Source organism: Pleurodeles waltl, chromosome 5 (genome assembly GCF_031143425.1).
Source record: "Pleurodeles waltl isolate 20211129_DDA chromosome 5, aPleWal1.hap1.20221129, whole genome shotgun sequence".
In the NCBI taxonomy this organism is placed as follows: Eukaryota; Metazoa; Chordata; class Amphibia; order Caudata; family Salamandridae; genus Pleurodeles; species Pleurodeles waltl.
Genome location: NC_090444.1, coordinates 1,527,240,202 through 1,527,266,105, shown reverse-complemented (window position 1 = coordinate 1,527,266,105; position 25,904 = coordinate 1,527,240,202). Strand labels below are relative to the sequence as shown.

Below are 25,904 nucleotides of genomic sequence, written 5' to 3'. Positions count from 1 at the left end.
GATTAATTTTCCATCTTTCTAAGCAACATCAAGAGAATGGCTAAGAAGCCAAAGTGAGATTAAATCCATTGCGTTCCTCCATCCAAGATTTGAATTCACCTTCACCCTCTGGTATAATACATTCTTTTGTTTTGGAGCCCCAAATCTCAGTAATATGAGGTGAGTACTCAGATCTGTCAAGATCTCTAATGACTGCTGACTGTGACAAATGTGAGTACAGGATGCTAGCTTGCATCTCCTCCTCTTATAATACTAACTACAGCTGTAATTAGGATTTCACTGAGGTAATTCTGAAAGACAGTAATTCCAAGGGTCCTTGGAACAGCCACAAAAAGCAGCAGCCCAGAGGGCTCTGCTTTATTTGTGCACTTTGTTGTATCAGCATGCAGACAGACAAACAGGTGGTAAGGTCCTCTAGGAACAAGAGCTCCCTCTCTATCAGTGCTTTGCCAAGTGACAGCCCTGTGGGTAGAAGAGAATATCCTCTCTAAATGACAGTATGTCTTCTGGGGAAGAATAGTAAGTCAGTAGACTTGTTCAGCTGAAAAATGTGCTGAAAACTCCCTTATTCTTCTTTTTGGCTGCCTAATCCCTTTTAAAAGGGAATGGGGGAGAGGGGATGCTTTGTTCAATCTGTGGGTGTAGAGTCTTCTCTGTGCATTCCCACCCTTCCAGATAATTTCCAGGCATGCAAAGAAAATACATAAGGATCATCTGAAGGTTCTTCTGGTGGGCCCAGGATGGTCCAGTAGCCCTTGGTCTCCTCAGATGCTACAGATGTCTGTTCGCCTCACTGGGAGTTCGAAATCCATTCTAATTCTCTCAGAATTCCATTTCCTTATCAGCCTCACTTATCTGTCTGAGCCTGGGGGTATGGGTCTTGAGAAACAAAATCAGATTGCTCTGATTGTTAAGAATGCTTGGGGTGTTCCCTGAGGTATTCAAAAGTATCCAACATCCAGAAGCCTACTTGCTCTAAAAGCTTACATTCACCATTAGGTCCTTTGGGGTCTATCGCTCCTGCTTCTTGTGATTCAGTTAGGGTCTTGCATTTGTGCAAATTGTTTTGTACTAGGTTTGACAGTTTCTACTAGGCAAAACCATTGATCTGCTTTTCCATCCCGGAAGAGGGAATTTAGTCAATTTCTTCCTTAGACTCTTGTTGCATAGGGGCTTTTTATGTAGGCATGTGATTTGTTGCTCTGTTCCTTCATGAAATTTCCCTTTAGTTTGGCTAGCCTTAGTGCTACTTTCAAGCCCTTTGAATGTTTTGATCTAATTCCAATTCCTATCAGAGAAGGTATTTTTTCTACTAGTTTCTTGCTCTGGACGAAGGATGGAGAGACTAGGGCTCTTCTGTTGTCTGAACCTTTTCTGACCCGGTTATTTGCAGACAAGGTCAAATTCCTTTGTTCTTAGATCAAATTGATTAGTTTTACCTATGGTGCTTTTCAAGTTTCACTGCCCAGAAAACATCATGTTACTTTTTTTTTTTCCGGAATCCATCATCTAAGTATCAGGTTAGTTTACACTCTCTTGATGTTCATAGGGCACTCTCCATTTACATATATCAAATAGCTTTTGTAAGGAGGTCAATTCTCTCTTTATAAGATTTGCTATCAAAAGCAATGATCTTCATCCTTCTCCCACACTTCCGAAATGGCTCAAAACTGCAATTTCCACAGCTTATGCTTTGTGACGTACAGATTTTCCACATTCTTTTGAGGGAAGATCTGCTAGGGAGAAGGCTACCTGTTGAGTGTCTTTCAATGGAGTTTCATCAAGAGATATTTGTTGTGATGCTGCCTGGCCATCCCTTCACACATACATGACTCACCATCTTCAATTAGGTGGTTGTTTTTCTGCACATTCTTGTGCTTGGTTGTTTCTCATTAGATTTGTGTGTTGTGTATTATCTTCTATTCAAAGGAAATGTATAAGTTAACACAATTATTTGACTATTATTAAATTCATAGTTGTAGCATTACTTTTGTGTTGTGTTTCTAAAATCATTTGACTGGACCATTAAGTTACTCTATTTATGCTCTCGTATTACCACTTGGCGTAACAACCACACAAGGGAGACAAATGTGGAAGTAGTAACTTGGATGCATACTATTAATCTTCATTACTCCAAATTAATTCTTAACCATAGTCCTGATCACTTACTGCCTTTCTTTTTCCCATTCTTTAGGGTTTGATATATGGCCTCTTCATAGTCTGTATAGTGAATAACATTGGAAGTGGGGAGGGAAGTTTCTCTTTGAATCATTATGGGAGAAGTTGTCCTTTGTTTTGGTTGGGCTATGTAAACAGTGTTTGTGGGATAGAAGAACTGTGTAGTGACTGTGATGAGGAAGAACTGGACTCAGAGTAATGAAGCTCACTGGTACATAACTAGGTTGTTCTCTTGTATAGATTTTATTCAGGATATATCTATTTTATGTTTTGCCATTTGTTTTCATAAAACTCCAACTAAAGTAAGGACATTTTACTGCAACAGTAAAATCTCAGTCCTCCCTGAATAACAATTTTTCTTTCATAATCTTTGCAAAGTCTCTCCCTCATTACTTTCCCTTGTATTTCAAAGTATATATTTCATTAAACTCAACACCTTTTATCCAGCCTATAATTTGTAACTGAAAATATCTCAGCAGTGATATGTACAGTCACTGGAACACATTTGAGAGCTGGCTAATACTACAGAGAAAGTGGAGTATTATTTTAAAGATATGATTATAGTTCGGTGGACTGGATAATCCTTCACAAATAAGGCAGCTATCTTGTCCGCTGTAGTGCACTATAGTTTATGGCTTGTAATACAATGGATGGGATATCCACCATGTTTTGATAGAGTATCCTACCCACCAAACCATAAGTAAGGTCCAAAGTTGCTTAAAATAGAGAATAGCATGTTAGAATACACTATGGAACTATGGGTATGATTTAAAACTCGGCAGATGGGTTACTCCATCACAAAATTGATGGATATCCTGTCCCCAAATATCTAAATCCTATTATGTCCTATGGGATTTAGATTTCGGCGGATGGGATATCCGTCATCATTGTGAAAGAGTAACCCTTCTGCAAAGTTCTAAATCAGGCCCTATGCATTCATTTTTTCTTTCAATCCACATAATTGTGGCCTACATTAAGATTTTCTCTCTTGGCCACTTTATTTTTCATTGCAACACATACATTTTTGATGATTGATAAGGTATCATATGCATCATCAGGTCAAGTTATATACAAAGTTCACAGTTGTTAAGGAGGATAAATCAGAGCTCACTCACTAGTGAAAATCTGTGTCTAAATTAAAACTAAATTTATAGCACAGTGTGATCAGTACCACACAATATTTGAATAAGAACATACTCTTACAAACTGGTGCCTTGCCAGTCCATTTCATGTCAGCTTTGCATGTTCGATGCTCTGAACCACCCGCAAGGAAAAATCCTGGTTGACAGGAATACAGCAGCGTGTAGCCTAGGGTAGGCAAATCTATCGATCTCACATCTGCATGGGTAGGTGTCTCCGGTTGTCTGCATGCATGAGCTGTTGAAGTGTCAGAAAAAGAAAACGAAAGATCAAATACAGCAAGTTTTAAGATCCTATTCTTAAAAATTCAAAGAAATCTAAACAATGCTTTGAAAATTATATACATATATTACAAGGAAAACAAAAACTATAGCATCTTCATGTGAATCAAAAACAGCAACTTGCAGGAAAGAAGCCGTCATCTAATAATAAGGTATGATTCCCTCACTTTATGATCTTTATAATTTTTTTCATAAAGGAGCCACATGAGGAAAATAGATCTATGCCATTTGCTTGTTTGATCATTTCATGTACGCACCCTAGAACAAATCGGTTCTTTTCTTCAAGTATAATCAGGGTCCCATACATAATCTTGACTTTACTTTATGCATGTCTGTGATTTGAAAAACGATACTTGTATACATTATATGAAGGAGATGCCAAAAGCTAATAAAGCTTGTGGACCTGACATAGTGAAGATGGACATTTTACATTTAATTAAGACCTATAGCTGTTCATTTTATATATGGTTTCTAATGCAAAAACTGCCTTAGAATGAGCAATAATTCCATTATGCAAGAAAGGTGACAAGATGGATCTAGTTTTTTACTACAGGGTATTATTTTTTTATGTCAAACTGCAGGATTTTGTGATGGTTATCTGGTCATGGGTGAATTAAAGAGTAAGGAATCAATCAGGCTTCAGTAAAAGTGTGTGAAATGTAACACAATGAATAATGTAGTGGAAGTTTACAGGCAAACATTTGTTTTCAATTAAAGTCCCATTACTTATGGCCTTTTTGAATTAGCAAAAGCTAGGCAGCTCAATTTACATGCATCTATGTGTTAAGCACTGTTAATATCTTGAAAGATCTTACGCAGCTATCATTAATTCATTGAGTTCCAAGAATTAGATAAGGGTCCAACTACAGCCAAGAAAGCAGATATCACAGGTGATTTCATTGTAGAAAGATGGATTCATCAAGGTTGAGCCCAGGCTCCTCTATTTGTTAGTATGGATGTTAGTTCTAGATTACTCTGCTTTCGACAACTCTGAACAGCCTTGTCGAAAAGTGTGTTAAACATTTTGGAATGGGTTACTCTAAGGGCCTGATTATGGATGAGGGTTTTATTTATGACAATGAGGTAACACACTCATTCATTGATCCCATCAGACTTCAATCGCAGTTACGGAACTCACAAAAATATATTATTGAAAATGACATTAAAGTCAATCCGGTAGAACAAAGCTTATGATGTTTGGCAAAGTTCAGAAGCATGTAAAATTAAAAATTGATGACAATGTCCTTGAGGATGTTTCAGTGTATAGCTATCTGGTCAATAATAAATTAAGATGGACAAGCCATCTATCCAACCTGAAAACCAAGGCCCATATAGTATATCTATTAGTTAAAAGATTCATTGAAGCTTATAGAGGATTTGTAATTTGTCAATCTTTAAAGGTTTTTAAAACTAAATTCCAATGAGGTAACAATGGTGCCAACATGGACAGTCATTTGAGTAATCTTCTTCAGGGGATGGGGAGAACAATGTAGAGAACTGAGCCTCACAGAGGGTTTGGTCTGCAATTCTCTGAAGGCTCCTGACCAGTTACTATTGAACAGCCAAGCTATGGGACCTGGTGGATAGTTCTTCAGCGGTCATGGAATTACGGTCTGGTCCTGCCACCGTCAGGTGACTATTCCCATTAGTCCTAGAGAGTTCTGGTGAAGGGGTCCGGTTGCAGAGGGGTTCACAGTCCTTGTGAAACCTGTCTTGGTCCATGGTGAGTTGAAATCCAGTGGTGTGCAGAGTGGCTGCCACAAGTGCAGATAGTGCACCTCATCTTTGTGGAATTCTGCCTTGTTGTGAAGTCAAGTCTCTTCTTGTTTCACAGCAGATCTGAGGTTCTGGTGCCAGGGTGGTTCTTAAATCCTAGATTTAGAAGTTTTAAGGGGTATGAGGACCAGTGGCCAATGGGCATCCAGTCCTGAGGCTAATCTGCCCCTTAAGTGGCCACATCCGGTGGGAGTGTGTCTATAAACTACCCAGAACCCACTATTCCTAATCCTTTTCAATATGGAACTGGTCATCTGCCACGGTACACTCCAGCTGGCCCACCCTAGAGGTTTGATCAGCCTTAGAGGAGTTTCCAGTTCATGAGCAGCCTGCCCAGCTCAGAAGGTGCTTGGGGCAGGGGGATGCTTTGTCCTCGAGTGGGGGACAAATTCCTTTGTCCAACAGCAGCACTGTTGCCTTTAGAACTAACCACCATGATAAGTCGAATTGCTAGTCATCCTGGCAGGGTGGAGGTGTGACTTCCTTCCTACACAGGCCTTTGTCGTGACCTCTGCAACCAGCGCACACTCCCCAGCATGTGGTCACAACTATGTGTTGGTAGTAAACACTTGGGAAAGCCCATCAAGGCAGGGGAAAGCTCAGTGGGCATCTTCTGAGGACGCCACCTGGCTACATGCTAGGTAAACCAGGGTAAGGTCTAGGGTTAAAAAACACAGTGTTTTACATCAAACATGGGGGAATTAGGTCAAGCCATCATGGAGCTGAACTATGTTATGCTATTGACTGCCAGTCAACTGCAGTAGTACTACATTTAAATGCTTCCAGAGGGCCATAAATGTTTGCACATATATGTCCACACTCGTAACACAATGCACCCTGCCTCCTGGGCTATAGGAGACCTACCTTAGGGGTGACTAACATGTTATGAGCAGTGAGGAGACTCTGCCTGCACCTGGTATGGACAGAGTCGAACTCGAGCAGGCAAGCTGCTCATGCAGGCTGACATAGCAGCCCTGCAGGCTTTGTTTTCACTCAGGTCACTGAGGGTGGCACAATCAATGCAGCAGCCCTGGTGACCCCTTTAGCATCCCTGCCCTTGGTACCTCTGGTACAAATTACTAGGGCATTAAAGGGGTGGTAAAGTCTTTGCCATTTAGGTTTGCCAATCAAAGTTATAATTTGAGGTCATGGGGGGTCTGATGAGCAGGCCTCAGTACACTTTCAGATCAATAATGACAGAATCAAGCATCAAAACAAAACGTGGGGGCAAAATGTGGGGGACATCCACAGGATCCTAGTTTCTTGCACATGCAGCATGCATAAATATCTTGTTGCAATACATCTCACATCAGGTAGACAAGCTAAAACAAAACTGACTAAGGTGTCAGTGATGGGATTTGGATTTAGAGGGTCAGCAGTTAAGTAAACTTTGCAAATTTCTCAGTCTTAAGCAGGGTATCACAAAGTACATATGTAACAGAATTATGGATCATGTCTATTATTATTCCTCTGTGATGAACGTTCATACCTTTACAGACATTCTCATTGACTTCTCTGAAATAGCCATGAAAGCAGTCCAGGAGTAGCCTCCATAACTGGCCAAGTAGCCAAAAACCACTTTTTTTGTTAACAACATGGCCCAGTGGAAGGTCCAGTCATTAACCACAGGTAATTTTGCAATCGCTTATTATATAACACCCCAAAATTGCTGTGGTAATATCTAAGAATAAACATTAACTGTGGAATATGTCAGAGATATTAGCAATGATTACGAGGGGAGAAGCTTCTAAATACAACAGCATGGTGGCAATGGAGGCAAGAGTAACTTTCAATGAACAGTTCTATTTAAGATCGCTTTATTGCATGATCAACACATTTAAGACATGAGAATGGAAGGCCAAAAAAGTGTCAATGTGTAATTTGGAATGTTCATCTGAACTTTGTATTTGAAAACATTTATAATGCACCTGGTAGATCATCTGTGTGGGTGACTTTTATGTATTAATGGCCTAAGGCACTTTTGTTAGCCTTTTGACATGCCAAATAACACACATTTAAATTAACGTTTGAGTGTGATATTATGTTTTTCTTTTCATTTGTGCAGTGAGTATTATTTTGGTCAAACAAGGCCACCAAAGACTAAGGCTAACCGAAATATAGTCTCACACATTTGTCCTTTTATTGTCAAAGCACGCCCTATACTATTTTTGTCCTTGGTCAGGTTTATCGCTAGATGTATTCCTGGAGGCTACATTATTCATAATCAAAATACATTATGCATCTGGCATCCCCCCACATTCTAAATGCAGGGCATCTAATTGCCACAAATAGTAACATGCAAATACCATGGAAATTAATATTACTAAATGACAAGCTCTTAAAAGGTACTAATGGGCTTTAATATGGTCCATCAGTGTGGTTTAATAATCTGGAGGGGATGTTTTATATAACTAATGGTTAAGAAGGTTAATAGAAGCAAACCATCATTCAGCACTATGTTGACTCTTGGGAATAATGCTGAACCAAGTTTTAAAATAATCATTATGAATATTTACTAAATAATAATATTGGAAAGTGAACCAATTTCCCAAAAAAGGATTGTATACAGAAAGATTGACAGCATTATATTGTATTTTTAGTTTCCAAATGTTGCTCTACATCAGCTCATGATTAGACACTAATCCAAACATGAAAGCAATAGAGAAATGTGTGATGTACAAGAGGGTTTGATTTCAATTAATGTCTTTGCTGCATGCCCCTCTTTGTACAAAAATAACAAAGACTGTGAATGAAAATATGAATTGTCTCTTGTGAGAAATAGGGCCTTTGTTGGGGGTGGGGTGAAACCCGACACAAGTAGCAACCACAATCAGTGTCAGGGTGAGGCACAATCGAACTGCAACTTAACCTGTGCTCAACCCACTGGCAGCTTTGCACAGAGCAGTCAGGCTTAACTTAGAGGCAATATGAAAGTATTTATGGAGCATTTTAAATAGTAATAAAGTGACAACACAACACAATAAAACTCCCACACCAATTTAGAAAATGAAGTACATTTTAATAAATGAATCAAGACTAAAATGGCAAAAATCCAATCAGTAGAACAAGAGATATGCAGATTTATAAATTTGGTAAATATAGTGCCAAAATGAAGTCAAATGTAGTTTGAGCATGCAATAAAACGAGAACAGTACTTACGAATGCATTCTGGTTGCAATCCAGTCCAAGTTAAATTTGCTAAGCAGTAACGAGTGGTAGAGCCTTGGATGTGATACCCCTTTTTACATTTGAAAAATACTGTGCTTCCAACCTGCAAATATATAGATGATGTGAAAATGTGTGATTGTTTTGAATACAATGGCCAGTTGCATTATGGCGAACAAAGCCTTTTCATAGAAACAATAATTCATAATTCAAAACAAACAATATAACTGGGTTAAATATATATATATATATATATATATATATATATATATATATATATATATATATGTATCTATATATATATATATATATGTATGTATATATATTTATATATATAGAGAGAGAGAGAGAGGAGAGAGAGAGTGAGAGAGAGAGAGAGAAATGCATATTTTTAATGAACATTGTTCCATTCAAAAATATATTCTTGACCATGAGTATATTAAAGTGAGCAAAACACATCTGCAAACATAAATGCCCTACATATTGATTAATAGAAATGTTGGACTTACAATGTCAAAAAATAACAGTAGTCTTCTTTTTCAACTGTACCTCATGGTTAGGGAGCTAAACACGGATTTTCCCAGAAGTGGATCAGAGTGATGACAATTGGAAATGTTGAAAAATCAGAGAGGCACAGATTTACCATAAGTTAAAGTGACAACACTATGCAACACTTTAAGAAGAACATTGCAGCTCCCATTAACTGCATGAATGAGACTATTGGCCATGACAAGAATAGGCCAAAGTCTTGACTTTGTGAAAACCATATGAACACTAAATTGAGTTCAAATTGTCACAGTTTTCATATGTTCTTGTCCCGTAAGATGGACCCACACTCAAATATGGAGAACAGATGTCATAGGGAGAAGTGTGGTAATGCAGAATATAAGGACATGTTTTAACAACTAACTACTTCTATTTCAAGCTTCCAATTGTAGGTTTGTGTGCACAAAAACACATTTGAAAACATGCATTAATATGCAAATGACTTTTCGGGCAATGCCAAATTCAGAATGGTATGATTAACTCCCTATTCCTAAACCCACATTTTTCTGCACATTTCAAGACTAGTTTGTATTTCGTGATAAAACAATAAGCGGTCAAAATATTCTAAAAAATGAGATGCACTTTGGTTGACAGCTCTGGGTTTCGACTGCTTTGTGACAACCGAAATATATCTACATGATTGGAAGAGTTTACAAACAGAACGGTATATTACTTTGTATGCCTGCCATTATTGCAAAGACTTATAGGCAAACACAATGTCACCTAGTTCTCTTTGCTGCATTTACTTTTTTTAATTTAACAATTATTTTCTTCAGAAAGACCTTTGAGCAATCACTTAAATGACACTTATTGAATTACGAGAAAAGTGTATCCTATGCATTTGTAACTCTTTCCTCCAAAACTTCAAAGAGGTAGAAACCACCACAATAGGAAATATAACCAATACTTAAAAAATACAAAAAATGCAGTAAATAAATATTTTCTTTCCATACTACCTCTTCTGAAAGGTAGAAAGAGGGTGATCAGCGCAAAGTAACGCTTTTGTTGTTGTCGTTTCTAGAAAAAAAAACACACAGGCAAGCACAATTCTGCTTTCCCAATAACAAAACAGCATATGTTAGCCATGTCCTTAGGTGTTGGTGTTCACATTGGGTTGAATCCCCTTAACGCCGAGTTAAGCATGTTGTTGCTGTATCATTTTGTAACATTTCATTGTGGTGTTGACCTTGCTTTGTTTATCGTGGTACAATGAATGTCAGTCAGAAGTTGTGATATTGTGTATTGAGTGTCTGCAGCTCTTCAAGGAGTTATACTGCATTTGAACAACACAACAGACCATCAAAACAGCACAACACAAAAACACAAATCAGAGAGAAACAAATCACAGTGTTGATGCTTTAGTAATTCCAACCTCCAATAAAAAAGTATTGGGAAGGCAAAAACGTAATGCTTGCTCTTTCTGTTCTTAGCCAGGCCTACTAGCTTTTTCAGTATTTCCTGCCTCCTCAATAAGTGTCAATATGGAATCATGCACCATTCCGGAAAACGTTTAAGCTTCATTGTAAATCATGCTGATATTCAGAACTCATTTATAGGAATTCAGGTAGATGAGTTTCTTGCTGAGCAAATGATGCATAAAGGATGCTTATTTTGTGTTTTTCCTGTGCAGATCTGGCCCATACCGCAAAACAAGTTTTATTGATTGGCTCCTATTTGTTATTGATAAAGCAGTGTCAATAGAAGAGTTGCAAGGCAGAACAAAATAGCATGAATGAGAGAAAGTGAAAATCTTGTGTGGGCGGATATGATTGTTTAAATAATCCTTATGTATACACAAAAAGGGTTTTCAAGTGCTTTTAAAAATAACTGAATCTTGGAACGTAACAGAATATATTTACAATGGCTGGAAAACGCGCTACATCTAAATATATGCACGACCGTACAATAGCTTGTCTTCATATTCAGGAAATATTTAAGGAAATAATAAACAACATGCATTTCAATTCATTTATTAATAAAAAATACGAAAACAATTTCCAAGTCGTACTGAATTAAGAAATAGAATTAAAATGCTAAGTGACTACCTCATAGGCTCTGGAACTGTTCTGTATTCCATAAAGTGGCGTACCGGGATCCGTGCAAGCATTATGAGCTGGACCTGAAGTTTGAAAGGTAAACATCAGATATTGTTACCATGGGAACTGTAAGACTGTCAGCTTTTAATGTTGTCTGCTCTGTGAAATATATTCTTTCAAGTTTAATGCGCAGTGGAACTTCTGCAATATACCAGAAATATATCTAAAGTAAAACACACAAGCCATTTTCATTTAAAAAGTTAGATAGACGCTTCTTAATTGTTTCCCTTTCCGTTTTATGTGTTTCAACCACATCCTGACATGCCAGTGTGTAAATTCTTCATATTTTGAGGACATAAAAAAGATATGAAAGACAGTAATAGAACATGTCATTCACAATGTATACAACACACCATGACAATGGAACCCTAAATTAGCATACAGAATGAAGGTTACTCAGTGGCAAGTCTCACAAATATGATAAATCAGGCATTTATTTTCCTACCTTGCTGACAGCTTCCACACAAAGGTATATTTTAACACGTTGATATGTGGTTCCTAGGAATCAAATAGGACTATGTATCTGGTTAACATAAACATCAGTGTACAGGGACTCAGTCCACCTATACCATTGGGAAATGTTGACACAGTTACTGGCTAGCTCACAGTGCCCCACCTGAACTCCTAAATACATCAGGATACGAGATGCTATTTGTAACCTTGAACATGACCACTCAGATTCCCAATGAAATTGTGGAAACAGATCTACCATTTTGTTGTCACACTGCATACCCAAAATGAGACACAAAAAAGATGTGAAAATGTTGTTTCAAACATTTATTGAATCCGAATCATGTGTAAAAAACATGACCTGCTACAATCCATAGATTTTCACCATCATGCCACCATATTAAACCTTGCTTCCAAACTCCTACTAATCCCAATGATGCAAAAGTATTTATGCCCCACAATTTGCCACATAGCTTGATATGATTTATGTGCCATAATCATATTACAGCATGGTGGTGAAACAATCTATGGAAAATGAAGAGTCTGCTCTTGATGGCTATAATCTATCTCCCAATGAAAGAGAGTTGAAAAGGGTTTAAATGACGGAAACTCTGCATGCAATTGGCATTGATAAAGTCGTCGCTCACTGAAACACGAATCTCCCTTTTAATAAAATGGATTCCCAATACTTGTATTCCTGCGTTGTATTAAATATATATAACATATCTATATATATATATATATATATATATATATATATATATATATATATATATATATATAATTATTTTTTTAAACAAGAAGAATGCTGGATCCCCGATTCCATGAAAGCCACACGTTTATTTCTCAATGATCCTGGCAGCAAGATAACTTATCTTTGCTGACAGTTTCATTGAAAAATAAACGTGTGGCTATCATTAAATTGGGGCTCCAGCATTCTTCTTGTTTAATGGATTAATTTCATGGGATCTCCGTCCCCGTATATCTTTGGCACTGTTTGATGAGTCTTTATGAAATTTTCCCAAAAAAGTGTTGTGTTGGTCTTGCACCCACCCAGTGAGAGACTCACTCACACTCTTACACCCACTCACAGACCCACTCAGACATTCAATAACACTCCCACAGATCCTCTCAGACACTCATGCACCCATGTGTGGACCCTGCAGGAAGTCACACACAAACTCACAGACTAACTCAGACACTCTCACACCTACTCACAGACATACTCAGACACACATCCACTCACAGACCCACTCAGAGACTCAGGCAAACACTAACTGACCCACTCACATGCCCACTTACAGACCCACTGAGATACTGTTGCACCCACTCAGAGACCCAGTCAAAGAGGTATGCATCTACTTACAAAGCCACTGAGAGACTTGTGCACCCACTCACAGAGTCATATAGACACTGACAGGCCTGCTGAGGCACTCAGGCACCCTTTACCCACTCAGAGACTCATCCATCCACTCACAGGCCCTCTCATAGACTTATGTACCCACTCACAGACCCTTTCAGATACCTGCACACCTCTCATCCACTAAGAAACTCATCCATCCACTCACAGAGTCTCTCAGAGGCTCATGCATCCACTTGCATGTCCACTCAGAGACTCAGATACCTACTCACTCACCCACTCAGAGAGTTATGCATCCATTCAGAGACTCAGTCAGACACTCATGCACCTACAGAGAGACCTACTCAAACACTCATGCACCCAGTCACAGAACCAGTCAGACACTAACACTCCCAGTCACAGACCCAGTCAGATACTCATGCACCCACTGACAGACCCACTACAATAGTCAAGCACCCATGCACACTCAGAGACTCACACACTCACTGACAGAGCCACTCAGACACTCATAAACACACTCACAGACTTACTCAGATAGTCATACATCATCATGCATAGTCATGCAATATTTCAAGTTGAGAAAAACTCTGTTGCCGTTCCCTGTGAAATGAACTCCATCACTTCTATATACACCCTCCATGTCAAAGCATAAATTGTTATTTTAGATGGAGCCCATGTTATGGTCTCTGAGGAATGAAGAAATAGTTTTATTGGCATGTTTCCTAGCTTTGTCTGTCTCTGGACAGAATTTGCTTGACCACTTCCATTTCTGCCTTTGTTGTATGTTGAGAACACCTAGGCAGTCTGAGGGAAAAGTACCATTAGTTGAGCAAAGGTATCCTTCATTAGTATTTCCAGTCCTACCCAGGTATGTGTGCCCAGGTCATCCCCACCACAGTATACAATCATGAGGTCAGAGTGTTGGCAATATGTAATGCTTTCAATCAAAGTCAGCAATAGATGCCACTTTTACCCTCTCTGTCTAATTCAAGTAATGTCCACATTTGCCAATCCCAGGTCCCTATCAATGCCACTCTTTCTAGCACACACTCTGGCCAAAAACACAAAGCTGTGACCCACAGTCCACACTCTAACCATTTTGAAGGCAAGTAGGAGTAGCACATAGGAGAAGGTTGGTGCATAATGAGATAGCTTTGAAAATGAAAGACAGGTAAAATGGTGGACAGGGGTTGTTTTAAAAAAGTGATAGATTTTATTAGATGGTGTACATATGCAGGTAGTGATTTTTCAGAAAAATGTAAGTAGATCTGTGATTGTCTGTGGTTAAATAAAAAAAAAAAGAATGCACACTTGGATATACATTTAATTACAAACATTCAACCACACCTGCTACAGTTGAGTTTGAGAGTAATGCGCTGTTTCTAGAATGCCCAGTGTGACCTACTGGTTTTTGTGAGTTGCTATGAAAACTCTGCTAAGAGAATGCAGGGGAAGGGTATTAAACAGAGTGTAGTCTGTTTCTTGAAATCTCAGTTGATTAGACTCATTATTTGTGAAGGAAGGTTTATTTTCCTAATTAGGAGAGTCCTTTTAAGTGTACTAAAGTTGTAAATCATTAAGAGTACTAAGGTAAGTATGTTTTTTGACTCACATACTTGCGGAGTTACATGGGAGGCTGTGCTGTGGGCTGCAACAAACTGACAAATACAGTGAAACACCCTACTGGATTGGGCTTCTTCACAGAAGTGCAGGAAAGGGTTGACAAACACTAACCATTGAGAAGTGAGTTGATAAAAGTAAAATATGGAAGGGACATTTTGATTTGCACCTTCAACTGTATCACTGGGTGCAAAGTTTGAAAGGTTGCCATTAATGGTTGCTTTATATGAAAGTGATTATTATGCTTAGTTTTTACATTTCCTGCGAGATTACAGTCTAACTGACAATATCAAAAGAAAAAAACCTGTTCAACCATTTCAATCTACAGGAATATAAATTGCAGTGTAGTTTAAAAAATGTGATTGTGAAGGTATGTTTGCAGACGAGGTTTATAAAAGTGTGTATGATATATACAATAGCATTTTGAGCATATGAGGGGATCTGTGACTGAGTGATTGAGTTTTTTTGTGGGTTCATGAATTGGCGTGTAAGTGTCTCTGTGGGTGTGTGAGTATGTGCCTGCCCGTGTCTGAGAGTAGTTGTGTGAGAAGTCCTTTAATTCATGTGTTTTCCACGAACTGTGCAGTGCACGTTTATTGTTTTACTGCATGGTCTAGTTGGCATACAAAAACTCCTTGGCAAACTTTAAACGTTTGTTTTATGGTGTACTAGATCCCCCTTAGGTATGGTGTAGGTAAGTCATAGGACAGGCTGCTATGTACTTAAATGGTAAGACATGCACTTTAAAGTCATATTCAGTCACATGTGTACTTTGAGACCCCTCTGTATAGTTAAATAAGCAGCCATTCACCCATACCACAAGTTATATGCATATTTGGAAAAACAGAGTTACTCAGGTAGCCTATGAGAAAGAGACAGAGGCATGCAGATATTTAGTGGCTTGACTATACAGTGCTTGTGTATGCAATAGTAAGAGAGGCTGTTGCATACACATTTATAAAACACAATACTCTGTAATAGAGGCAGTAACTAATATACACAGCCACTTAAATAGACATAAGGAGATTGTGACTTAAGGCCTGATTTAGAACTTGGCGGATAGTTTACTCAGTCACAACAGAGATGAATATCACCTCCACCGAAATCGAAATCCCATAGGCTATAATGGAATTTAGATTTTGGCGGACAGTATATCCATCACTGTTGTGACGGAGTGACCCATTCACCAAGTTCTAAATCAGGCCCTTATTTTTATTCATATCTAGTTAATATCCTGTAACACAGCCAGAAAATGACATATACACTTATTTAGATATGTACTGAAGTAGTCATACTCCTAGACACTCATCCAGAGTAGTGGACCTTCAAACATGTGGCTTACCTGCAACTGCAGAGCCTCGGTATATAGTTTTACTGCCAGATCGACTTGACATTTAAAACTGCTTACCAAGCATAAAACAGTCATTTTACTAGATATAAGTAACCCTTAAGGTAGGGTGTAGGTAGGCTTTAGGAGACGGTGCTATGTACTTAGAAGGTCAGTAAGTCAGATCTGCACGTTCAGACCCATTTGCCTAGCTAAACATCAGTGTCCCATCCTTACTGCAACTCACATACAAATGTAGAAAAGCATGGAGGGACTCACCCACCCAGTCAGAGACAGAGGCACGTAAACATTAATTGACTGTGAATGCCCATACAGCACTATTGCATCCAGTAATAAGAAACTCAGTAGTGCATACAGTTATACACTGAGCACTGAGAAATAGAGCAAGTAAGTTATAAATACATGCAGTTGCATACAGATATAGAGACTCAGAGAGATATTAAGACAGGTACTCATGTCGTGATATCGTTACTTACACATTCAGTAACAGAGAGCTAATGGAGTACTTATTTATGTTTTTAGTCAAATAGTGACTATATAAGTCACTTATCTATGCAAGTAGCACTTTAAAGATGTGTCAGGCCTGGTACTGCACAGCCTGTGTATACAATTTTTCTGCCGGGTCAATTAATCATTTAAATACTCCTGGTTAGAGTTAAAGTCCATTTTCTCTACATATAAGTGACCTCTAATGTAGTCCTCAGGCAGAGTTACACAGGTGCATACACTGACACATCCATATATGCTCTAAGGTATACTGTAGCACACCCAGCCACACACTGATGCATACACTAATACACTGAAGCACACACTCGTGTACAGTAAAACATGCAGCACAAACTGATGTATACAGCAACACATGTAGGAAGACACCTATTTTTTTGACCTGGCCCTTTTTGCAGGGTTATCCCCAACCTTTTTTCTTTTTCCTCCTAATTTTTTGTCTCACCTTTTTTGTTGTTTTTACGATTCTGGGTACTTTAGCACTGCTAACCAGTGCTAAAGTACATATGCTCTTTGTCTAAAATGTATTGGTGATCATTTTCTCCATGATTGGCATATTTGATTTACTAGTAAGTACCTAGTATAGTGCATCAGGTGTGCCCATGGCCTGTAAATTAAATGTTACTAGTGGGCCTGCAGCATTGATTATGCCACTCACATGAGTAGTCCTGCAAACAAGTCTCAGGCCTGCTATTACATTGTCTGTGTGTTCTGTTGTAAACTGCCATTTTGACCTGGCAATTGCACCCACCTGCCAGCCTCAACATTTCCCTTTTACTACATGTAAGTCACCCCTAAAGTAGGCCCAAGGCAGCCCTGTGGGCAGGGTGAGGTATATTTAAAAGGCGGGATATGTACTGGTGTGTTTTACATGTCTTCAAAGTGAAATACTGCTAAATTCGGGTTTCACTATTGCAAGGCATATCTCTCTCATAGGGTAACAGGGTGATTGCCTTGAAATATGTTTGAAGTGTCATTTCCAATTAGGAGCAGATGGAGGTTTGGAGTTTGGGGTCTCAGAACTCACAGTTTAAAAGTACATTTTGGTGAAGTTGGTTTTTGAAATGCAAGTCTAAAAATGCCACTTTTAGAAAGTGGGCATTTTCTTGCTTAACAATTCTGTGCCTCTCCCTGTATGTGGAATGCACGTCTTGGTCAGGATGACAGTTGGATGACAGTTGAGCTGTGTGTGCATTCACTCTAGACAGTCATGCAAAGGGAGCTGAGGGTTACCCTGCATATCCTGTTGGCCCATTACCAGGCTGATGGGTCTTCATTAGCAAGATTAGAGGGAGGAGCTGACACCTCCATCTGAATAGGGCATTGCTTGTTCTTACACAAAGCAGTTTACAACCACCTGGAGTATGCTCGGGCCGGGTGTACGAAAGGCAGGGTCTTGAACACTACAAATACTTCTCTTTGAGGTCTGCCTACTTCAAAGACAGGAATGGGTATAAGTACTGGATCTCTAACCCCACATAGCTAGAACACATCTGGACTGAGGACATTCTGCCAGGAAGAAGAGCTGGATGCTGTAGGAGGGACTACCTGTTACATTGTTGTGCTGGTCTGTGGCTTGGCTTGATAATTCTGTCCTGGGAGTAGAAGGATTGGACTATGCTTTCTACATCCTGTTTTCCAAGGTTCACCAAGGGCTTGAACTAAACTTGCCTCCTGTTAAGAAGCCTCAGGCCATCAAAGACTCTATGTGCCAGTGTCTGGGCTCTCTTGCTGAGAGTCCTGACTTGCCAAGTGGTGACAAATCCAGTTCTTGGGACCTTGGAAGTGAGCTCTGGTACAACCAAGAAGAAACTAAGCATTTTGACTCCAGGGCAACTTCAGAACCAGCTCTACTCTTTGACCCTGGGCAGCTGCCGGCACTGGAACCATGGTCCTCACATAACGACCATGACCTACAACACACACCAGACACCATTGCAGTGCCTCCAAAGTCCCACCACAGTGTGAGTCCTGAGTGCTGTGTCACTGATGTCCATGACACCCGACTCTGCTGCAGCACTTGTTGCTCCATGGTGTGATGGCAACACTGCAAAACTGATGCTTCGCATCTTGACCTGCTTGTTTCATCGTCCCTGCCTTGTTGTAAGGAACTGATGCCTCATCACCAACGCTGCATCACCTACCCTGTAACCATAAAGAAATAATACCTCACCTCCCCTGCCTAGCAGTAAGGAACCAAGGCCCTTAACACCCTGGTAGCAGCAACGAACCGATGTCGCACCAGTGACACCTCACCTCCCCAACTCTGCACAACTTCTATGTTTCCTCATTGTTCTCCAAGGTACTGTACCTTGGGTCCGTTCAACTCCATGACCAGCCTGCACTCCGCCATGACTGTTAGGAACAACTCTGCCAAGATGCTGTGGTAGCCCCAGTTGGAGCTATTGTGTTTCTAAGTGCTTTACTAAGATTTCATCTTTGAAAATGTGTATCTTTACTTGTTTATGTTGGATTTTTGTTTTCTGTTTTGGTTTTACTCAGATAAATATTGGCTATTTTTCTAAACTGCTGTGAAGTACTTTTATGGTGGTTTTAATTGTTACAGCGTATGTTACAGTCCTTTAAACATTGCCTCTGAGATGAGCCCAGACTGCTCTTATCAAGCTACCGAGGGGATGAGCAGGGGTTGTCTTAGCTTTGTGACTCATTTATCCTAACTAGAGTTAGGGTCCTTACTTAGGCAGGGTAAAATCACTGCCAACTAGAGACCCCATTTCTAACACTAATGTATACAGTGACACACCCAGGCAAACACTAATGCATATGCTTAGACACCTAAAGACACACTGATGCATACAGTGGTATACCCAGGAACATACTGATGCATAAGTTGAGACAGGCAGAGACACACACATTTAAACATGAAAATTAATGGAGTTTATGTGGCTATACTATACTAATATAACTTTTTACAATGTCAGTAAAATGTTTAAAAAATGTAATTTAATAGCATGTAAACAAAACCTAAATGTACACCCAGGCAAACACTAATGCATATGCTTAGGCACCTAAAGACACACTGATGCATACAGTGGTATACCCAGGAACATACTGATGCATACGTTGAGACAGGCAGAGACACACACATTTAAACATGAAAATTAATGGAGTTTAAGTAGCTATACTATACTAATATAACGTTTTACAATGTCAGTAATATGTTTAAAAAATGTAATTTAATAGTATGTAAACAATACCTAAATGTACTCATTTGTTTTGTCATTCCAGACATCTACTTTCAGTTAAAACCAAAGATTTACAATACCATCAACAACTGAAAGAAGAACAAAACAAAGCAAATCACACTACTCACAAATGAGGAAAAAAGGGAAAAATGCAGCGAATGTGGTAAAAGAGAAAAGAGCTGCTGGTAAGCAAACAAAGAGGTTTCTTCAAATAGTTTGTGGAAACCCGCAAAATCAAGCAAATAAAAAGCAAACTTTCAAATCAGCTCAAAAAGAACAATAAAGCGCATAGTTTAACCAGAAGATAGAGGCAGTTTAAGGAAATAAAAGCCTGAATGTTTCATAGTAGGGTAAATCAGATTTTTTTATGAGCTATGACACAGTATGAAAGGAGAACAGAAGCAGTCAAACAAAAGGAGCATGTTGAGGCTGTAGTTGATAAGGCTTTTGCCCTTTAGAGGAAGCTATTTATTTTGATTCCGAGCAGATGAGAACACTGGGCAAAAACTGTGTTGCTGTGAGGAAAAAAAGGCCAAAAGAAAGGACTTTTCAATGATGAATGGAAGCATATTTCCAGTACTGAGTCTTTCTTTAATGAAGAAAGCTACTTCAAAGAGTGCACATTAGTACACGCAGTTGAAACAACTGGATGATGTTATGAGATGAATAATGGTACTCCCATTCAAAAAAAGGAAATAGTACCTAGGTATGTCGAAGAAGTAATAGTTGAAGAGGTACAGAAAAGGTATAGACATGCTCCTGTGTACAAATGGAACTATAGTAGTATTTGTAGCATTCAGCAGAAATCAACTGATATATGGAGAATGTTCCTTCATATGGTTCAGTGCAAATGTGTGAAACAGAAAATAGGTAAGTGACAATGATTAAATCCATGCAAAGTAAAGACGTATACTGATTTATCGGGACATTCAGTAGCATGTCTATCTGAGAAAGTGCACCAAAGCACTTTCTCAGAAATTAAGAATGTTAGTTGTATGGAGGCTTTGCTATGTGAAAACTCCTGCTCTTTGTTTAGGAGGAATAAATAGAGCTCTTTTGCATTGAACAGTAGCATGGGTGGAAAGAGTTTGTGGAAGTGTTCAGTTTGGTTTATTTGGTCCTGAACAGGAGTGTAGGGGAAATGAAAAGTTGGTATGTGTGGGTGTCGAGGAGCAGAACACAGGTATTGTTGATAACTTTAGAGAAGAGATTAGGAAGTTTAACACAGTTTCTTCAGAGAAATTAAACTGTGTTTGTATATGTTGTTGACACACTCACTATAAAGTCAAACTGATAATGTTGTTCTGTACTCAAAAACTGAAAAAGAGAACAGAGATAAGTTGAAAGAATTAGTTGCATATTTGTAGTGGAGCGGTTTGATTTGTCCACACAGCAAATTATATATAGGTACTGCTATGATAAATAAGAGGATAATAAAATGCCAGCTAGAGCAGTACATAACAAGTTAGAATTAGTTTAAATCCCACAAGAACTTCAAGATTTAAGTGTTATGAATCAATTATCATAAAATGTAGACATTATTTTCAAGTTATAGTTGATATGGAACCAAAAACAGGGAAATGACCTCCAACAGAGCTACAGAAAGGTCTTAAAGGTAAAGTTGTGTAATTTCAATTAGATTTCAAACAGAATATTGAAACTATAGGAGTACAGGGATTTTGATGAACCACTTATTAATCTAGCAAATGGTGTCCCTACAAAGAACAAATAAATATAGCAAGAGTTAGTAGATGTTAATAAAGTAAAAAAGCAACATTATACCTGGTACAAATTTAGATTTATTATAAAAATGTTGATTCTGTTGAAGATGTAACACATATGGAGGATGAAACATTACAGTCAAGAGATCAGATTGAAGATTTCCAGATCAGAAAAAATGTATGAATACTACATCATCCATCCTCTGAATTCTAAATATGTTATTGGCGATGCTACTGATGTGTTTCAAATTAATGAAGCAAAAAGAGCTCCTATGAGTGTGTCGGAAAATTGTTTAGAGGCTCACTGTTTTCCACAACTGTTTCCCATTGGAGTAAGTGGCTGGTATGATGACAGGCCTGTACAAATACCAGCAGCCGAGTACAAGCCAGCTAGATTATATTCAGAGGACCCTACACTTTGCCAGTGTATTTCCTATATATTTCATCTATTATTTGAGAGTGACTTGTCAGGACTATCATGTGCAGTAAACCATATTCTAAATGAAAAATCTCTTGCAAGGGAATTTGTTGACAAAGTTCAAGGAAAGCATGAAAATCTGGAATACAACATGATTCATTTGATGGCATTTCAACGTGGTACCAATGTGTATTGGTATTGTCATGGTTTGCTGAAATGTGTGTTGAGAAACCTAGGTGCACCTACTTGGTTTCTGACACTCAGTTGTGTTGAGTATACATGGGATGACCAGCCTGAATTTTTGAGTGAAGCAAACTCAAACATTAAGGACTTCAAAGTGAGGTCAGCCGGAGGACTTGCTCCATGGATCCTGCTAATGTTTGCAGACATTTTACCCACAGGTTTCAACCCATGATGTCTTTCATCTGCAACAAAACAAATCCTCCTCTTGGTGAACTAACTGACTTATTTTGGTATAAAGAGTAACAAACAAGAGGCACTCCTCATATTCATATGTTGTTATGGGTAAGAGATGCTCGGAAATTTGGAACAGACAATGATGTCTGTGACATGTGCCATTCTAAAAGATGGTGGTGAAAAAGGCATGAAAAAACACATTCTGAACTTCTAAACTTGTAAATATGGGCATTACTCTAATCGAAAATAAAGATGAAAAGTTACATTTTACACAAGCCGTTGTTTTGGATTCCCACGACCCACCATTTCACAAGGAAGAGTACACAGCTTTTTATTTGCAGTCAGAAATACACTGAGACAAATATCACTGAAAAACACATAGAACCTGAGAAGAACAGAGGCCTCCAAGTATATTAATGAGTATAATCCAGTCATTCTCAAAATGTGAAAATGAGAACATGGACATTCAGTTTGTTGCAGGCTACTCCATTACTGTTGCTCGGTATGTCACTTCATATATTACAAAATCTGAGAAGACAGGGATGCAGGAGATGTGGGAGGAGATTTCTGCAGAAAAGAGTACCAAGAAATTGTATAGCTTCAATTTGAAAATGTTTTTCCACAGAGAGATTGGGTTCTATGAGTGCTCTGATCAGTTGAGCTCTGCTAGTTTGTTCTCAAAGTCAAGGGGAATTGTTTAGGTAAGTCTAGGCCTTGCAAGCATGCAAAGTAGAGTATTGAAGTCTTTCCTGGAAATTCAATATCTACCAGAGTTTTGATTAAGAAAGTACAGACAATGTGAAATCAAATATGTTGTATACATACAATCCAAGAAGGAGTCCACAACTAACAAAACACGTGCCTTCATGAAGTACTTCAACACTACAGATATAGAAACAATATAACCGTTTTTTGGTGAGACATACCAAAGGAAATCTAATTAACAACAGAAAACTTAGTTGCCAAACTCCAGACAAAACAGAGTTTTTCTATTGGGAACTTCTACATCTCTTTAAGCCTTGACGTGCGGAATCCGAATTACTTGAAGACTGTGACTGCTACGAAGATTCTTTCAACACTGTGTAGGACAGTGTTCAGCCTTTGCAAACTACATGCAAATCTTATATGATGCAATTCAACAGGAGGAAACCATTGCTGCTGTGATAGCTAAGGAGAGTTCACAAAGCAGCCAAAGCTCTGGACTACTGAGTCAAGATACTCTTGGACAACCAATTATTGAAAATGAGGCCACAACAGCCATTAATGAGGTGACAAGTGCAAAGGAACAAGTGAGACAGTAAAGTGTTGATTTCAAACACTTGTTTGCTCAGCTGAAAGATGAACTGAAAGAAATTTATATTGAGATAAAAGATGGAATAAAGCATGGATCCCTGCACGAGAAGAAAGAATGTAAATGCTCTTTGTTTAACTCAATACTGATATATATCAGTGGGCAACCTTGCACTGGGAAAAGCTTTTTAATTAAAGCTCCCACCGCTTACCTACAGAGAACTATAGAATCAAACTTATCATGTGTAGTAACAGCACCAACTAGATTAGCTGCACACAACATTAAAAAATTACTTTACACCGAATACGTATGCTGCCTGTTGAATATGACAATAAACTGCAATACCAGAAGTTATCTGATGAAGCTTGTCATGAGGTGTCAAGAGTATTAAAAAAAAAATGAAGCTTTTAATCATCAATGAGGAGAGCATTGTTTCAAACATAATGCTTCCTTAATTCACTCAAGAATGCAACATGTTTTAAAAACAGAGTATGGCATACTGTTTGGGGGAAAGCATTTAATTGTCTTTGGTGACCTGCTACAACTTACCCAATGAAAGCACAGCCCATTTTCAAGACACTTCTCCATAATGAAACACAAACTTCTTGAGGAAGTATTGGCAATGTAAATATTTGGTTAAACTTCTGATACAAGGAACCAGTGAAGAATGTATGTAAAGCATCTGCTGTGTAATATGGAAATATTCTAAAGGATAGTAAAGTAGGAGGGGGAATGTACTTTAGAATTTCGACTTATCAAGAAACAGTTTTCATCTAACAACACAGCAGTACAACTAATGTAAAAATTCATTGAAGAAGAGAAATCATTAGTCTTTTTAATGCCTACACTTAAAGAGTGTTCCAACTTTAAAAAAGAGAAAGAAGATAATAATTTTGCAGCATAATTTAAATGTTGAGGAAGGGTTAGTAAATGGTGCAATGGGCACAGTTATTGATTTCATTAATTTTCCAATTAAGGATGAGGCTGAATATTTAGTTGTAAAATTTGATCAGATTGACAGTGTGAAACAGATTGGCCGATGTACTGTACATCTTTTGCTTGTAAAGGACTTATATGTCCAGCAGCAGCAATTCCCGCTCTCTTTAGCGTATCCTACAACTAACCATAAATCTCATGGTGCATGTGTAGATGCAGCTTTTATTAATGTTGGAAATACAGCATTTAAAGAAGGTATGTCATATGTAGCATTATCTTGAATTAGAACATTGTCCAGTTTGCTTTTGGTTGAATTTGATGATAGGAAAGTTAGTGCTGATGCATGCTGAATCAGAGAGTCAATAGGCTAAGAATTCTATATGCTTCTCATTCAGGTCAGTATCCTATTTATAAGAAACAGATAATCTGACTAAAATGGAAGCTTACAAAAGAGTCAAGGGATGTTCAAGAAAAGATGGAAAACAGGCACATGTTAGAAGGCGTTAGTAAGAAAAAAGTAGAAAATGGGGTGATATTCTAGGTTACCAGTTAGAAAACAGTTCAGATGTCAACTACTATGCACATATTGTTTTCAATGTACTCTTTCACTTTTAAATTTAATAAATGCAATTCAATAAAAGTCAGATAACAGACTGTGTTCTGCACTGTGTCATTTGCTCCAAAGTGTTAACTCAGTGATAGGAGTCTAATACATTCTGATTCAGTCATTCAGCAGCTCGCAGATACATATAGTGGATCTTGTGAAAAAAAATGAATTTTCTTATATGTTTGTTAATGATTTTGAGGTAACTAAACATGCAATGAATAAACATGTAAAACGGGTAACTTTTGAAAATGGTTCCCACAGTTCGTTTTCTGTTCCTGACTAAGCAAAATTCAAACTAAATGCTGTGGTTATTTTCCATAATTCAATGCTTACAAAAAAGTAAATGTGTCCACAGCTACCCCTAGTGGGTTTCTGCATTATGTCTTACAAGGTCATGTTTTAACCAAGCATTGCATTAGTTGAATGTTCTATTGTTTGAAAATGTTGCTAATACTTGGTCTTTCCTCAAGGATGGAACTGAAGTCGAAACAGTAAAAGTTTCTTCCTGAGAAGAGGCATTTGGAAGGCAATGAAACAGTGGAGCTACAGACGAGACGAAAGAGGAAACAATTTTATTGAAGAAAATGTTCTAGCTAGTGTAGAATTGTCGTTATCAATTTAGTTGTTGATTGGCTGAAGCTTAACCACCCTATAGAATGACCAATCACAAGCTTTTTAGGATTTAGTATAACTACCTAGGTAGGATTCTCTACAGAGGGGTATTAGCAGTGGAGTTGAGATGAGATGAGAGGCAGATGATGATGACAAGAGTTCAGATGACTAGAGTCAAGATCCTGTAGCTATGCGGGTTTAGCTGCTGTTGGGCCCACATCTTCTGAAGACA

General features: G+C 38.4%; 1 protein-coding gene across 1 annotated transcript in view; it reads right to left on the bottom strand.

Annotated features, from left to right (window-relative positions):
* CSMD1 (CUB and Sushi multiple domains 1) overlaps positions 1-25,904 on the bottom strand; it is a 5,088,256-nt gene that overhangs the window by 140,265 nt on the left and 4,922,087 nt on the right. The window contains exons 62-64 of the mRNA XM_069235813.1: positions 11,132-11,205; positions 8,535-8,646; positions 3,376-3,555 (exon numbers count right to left, since the gene is read on the bottom strand). Of these exons, the coding sequence (XP_069091914.1) occupies positions 3,376-3,555; positions 8,535-8,646; positions 11,132-11,205 (366 nt within the window). The remainder of the gene's footprint in view (positions 1-3,375; positions 3,556-8,534; positions 8,647-11,131; positions 11,206-25,904) is intronic.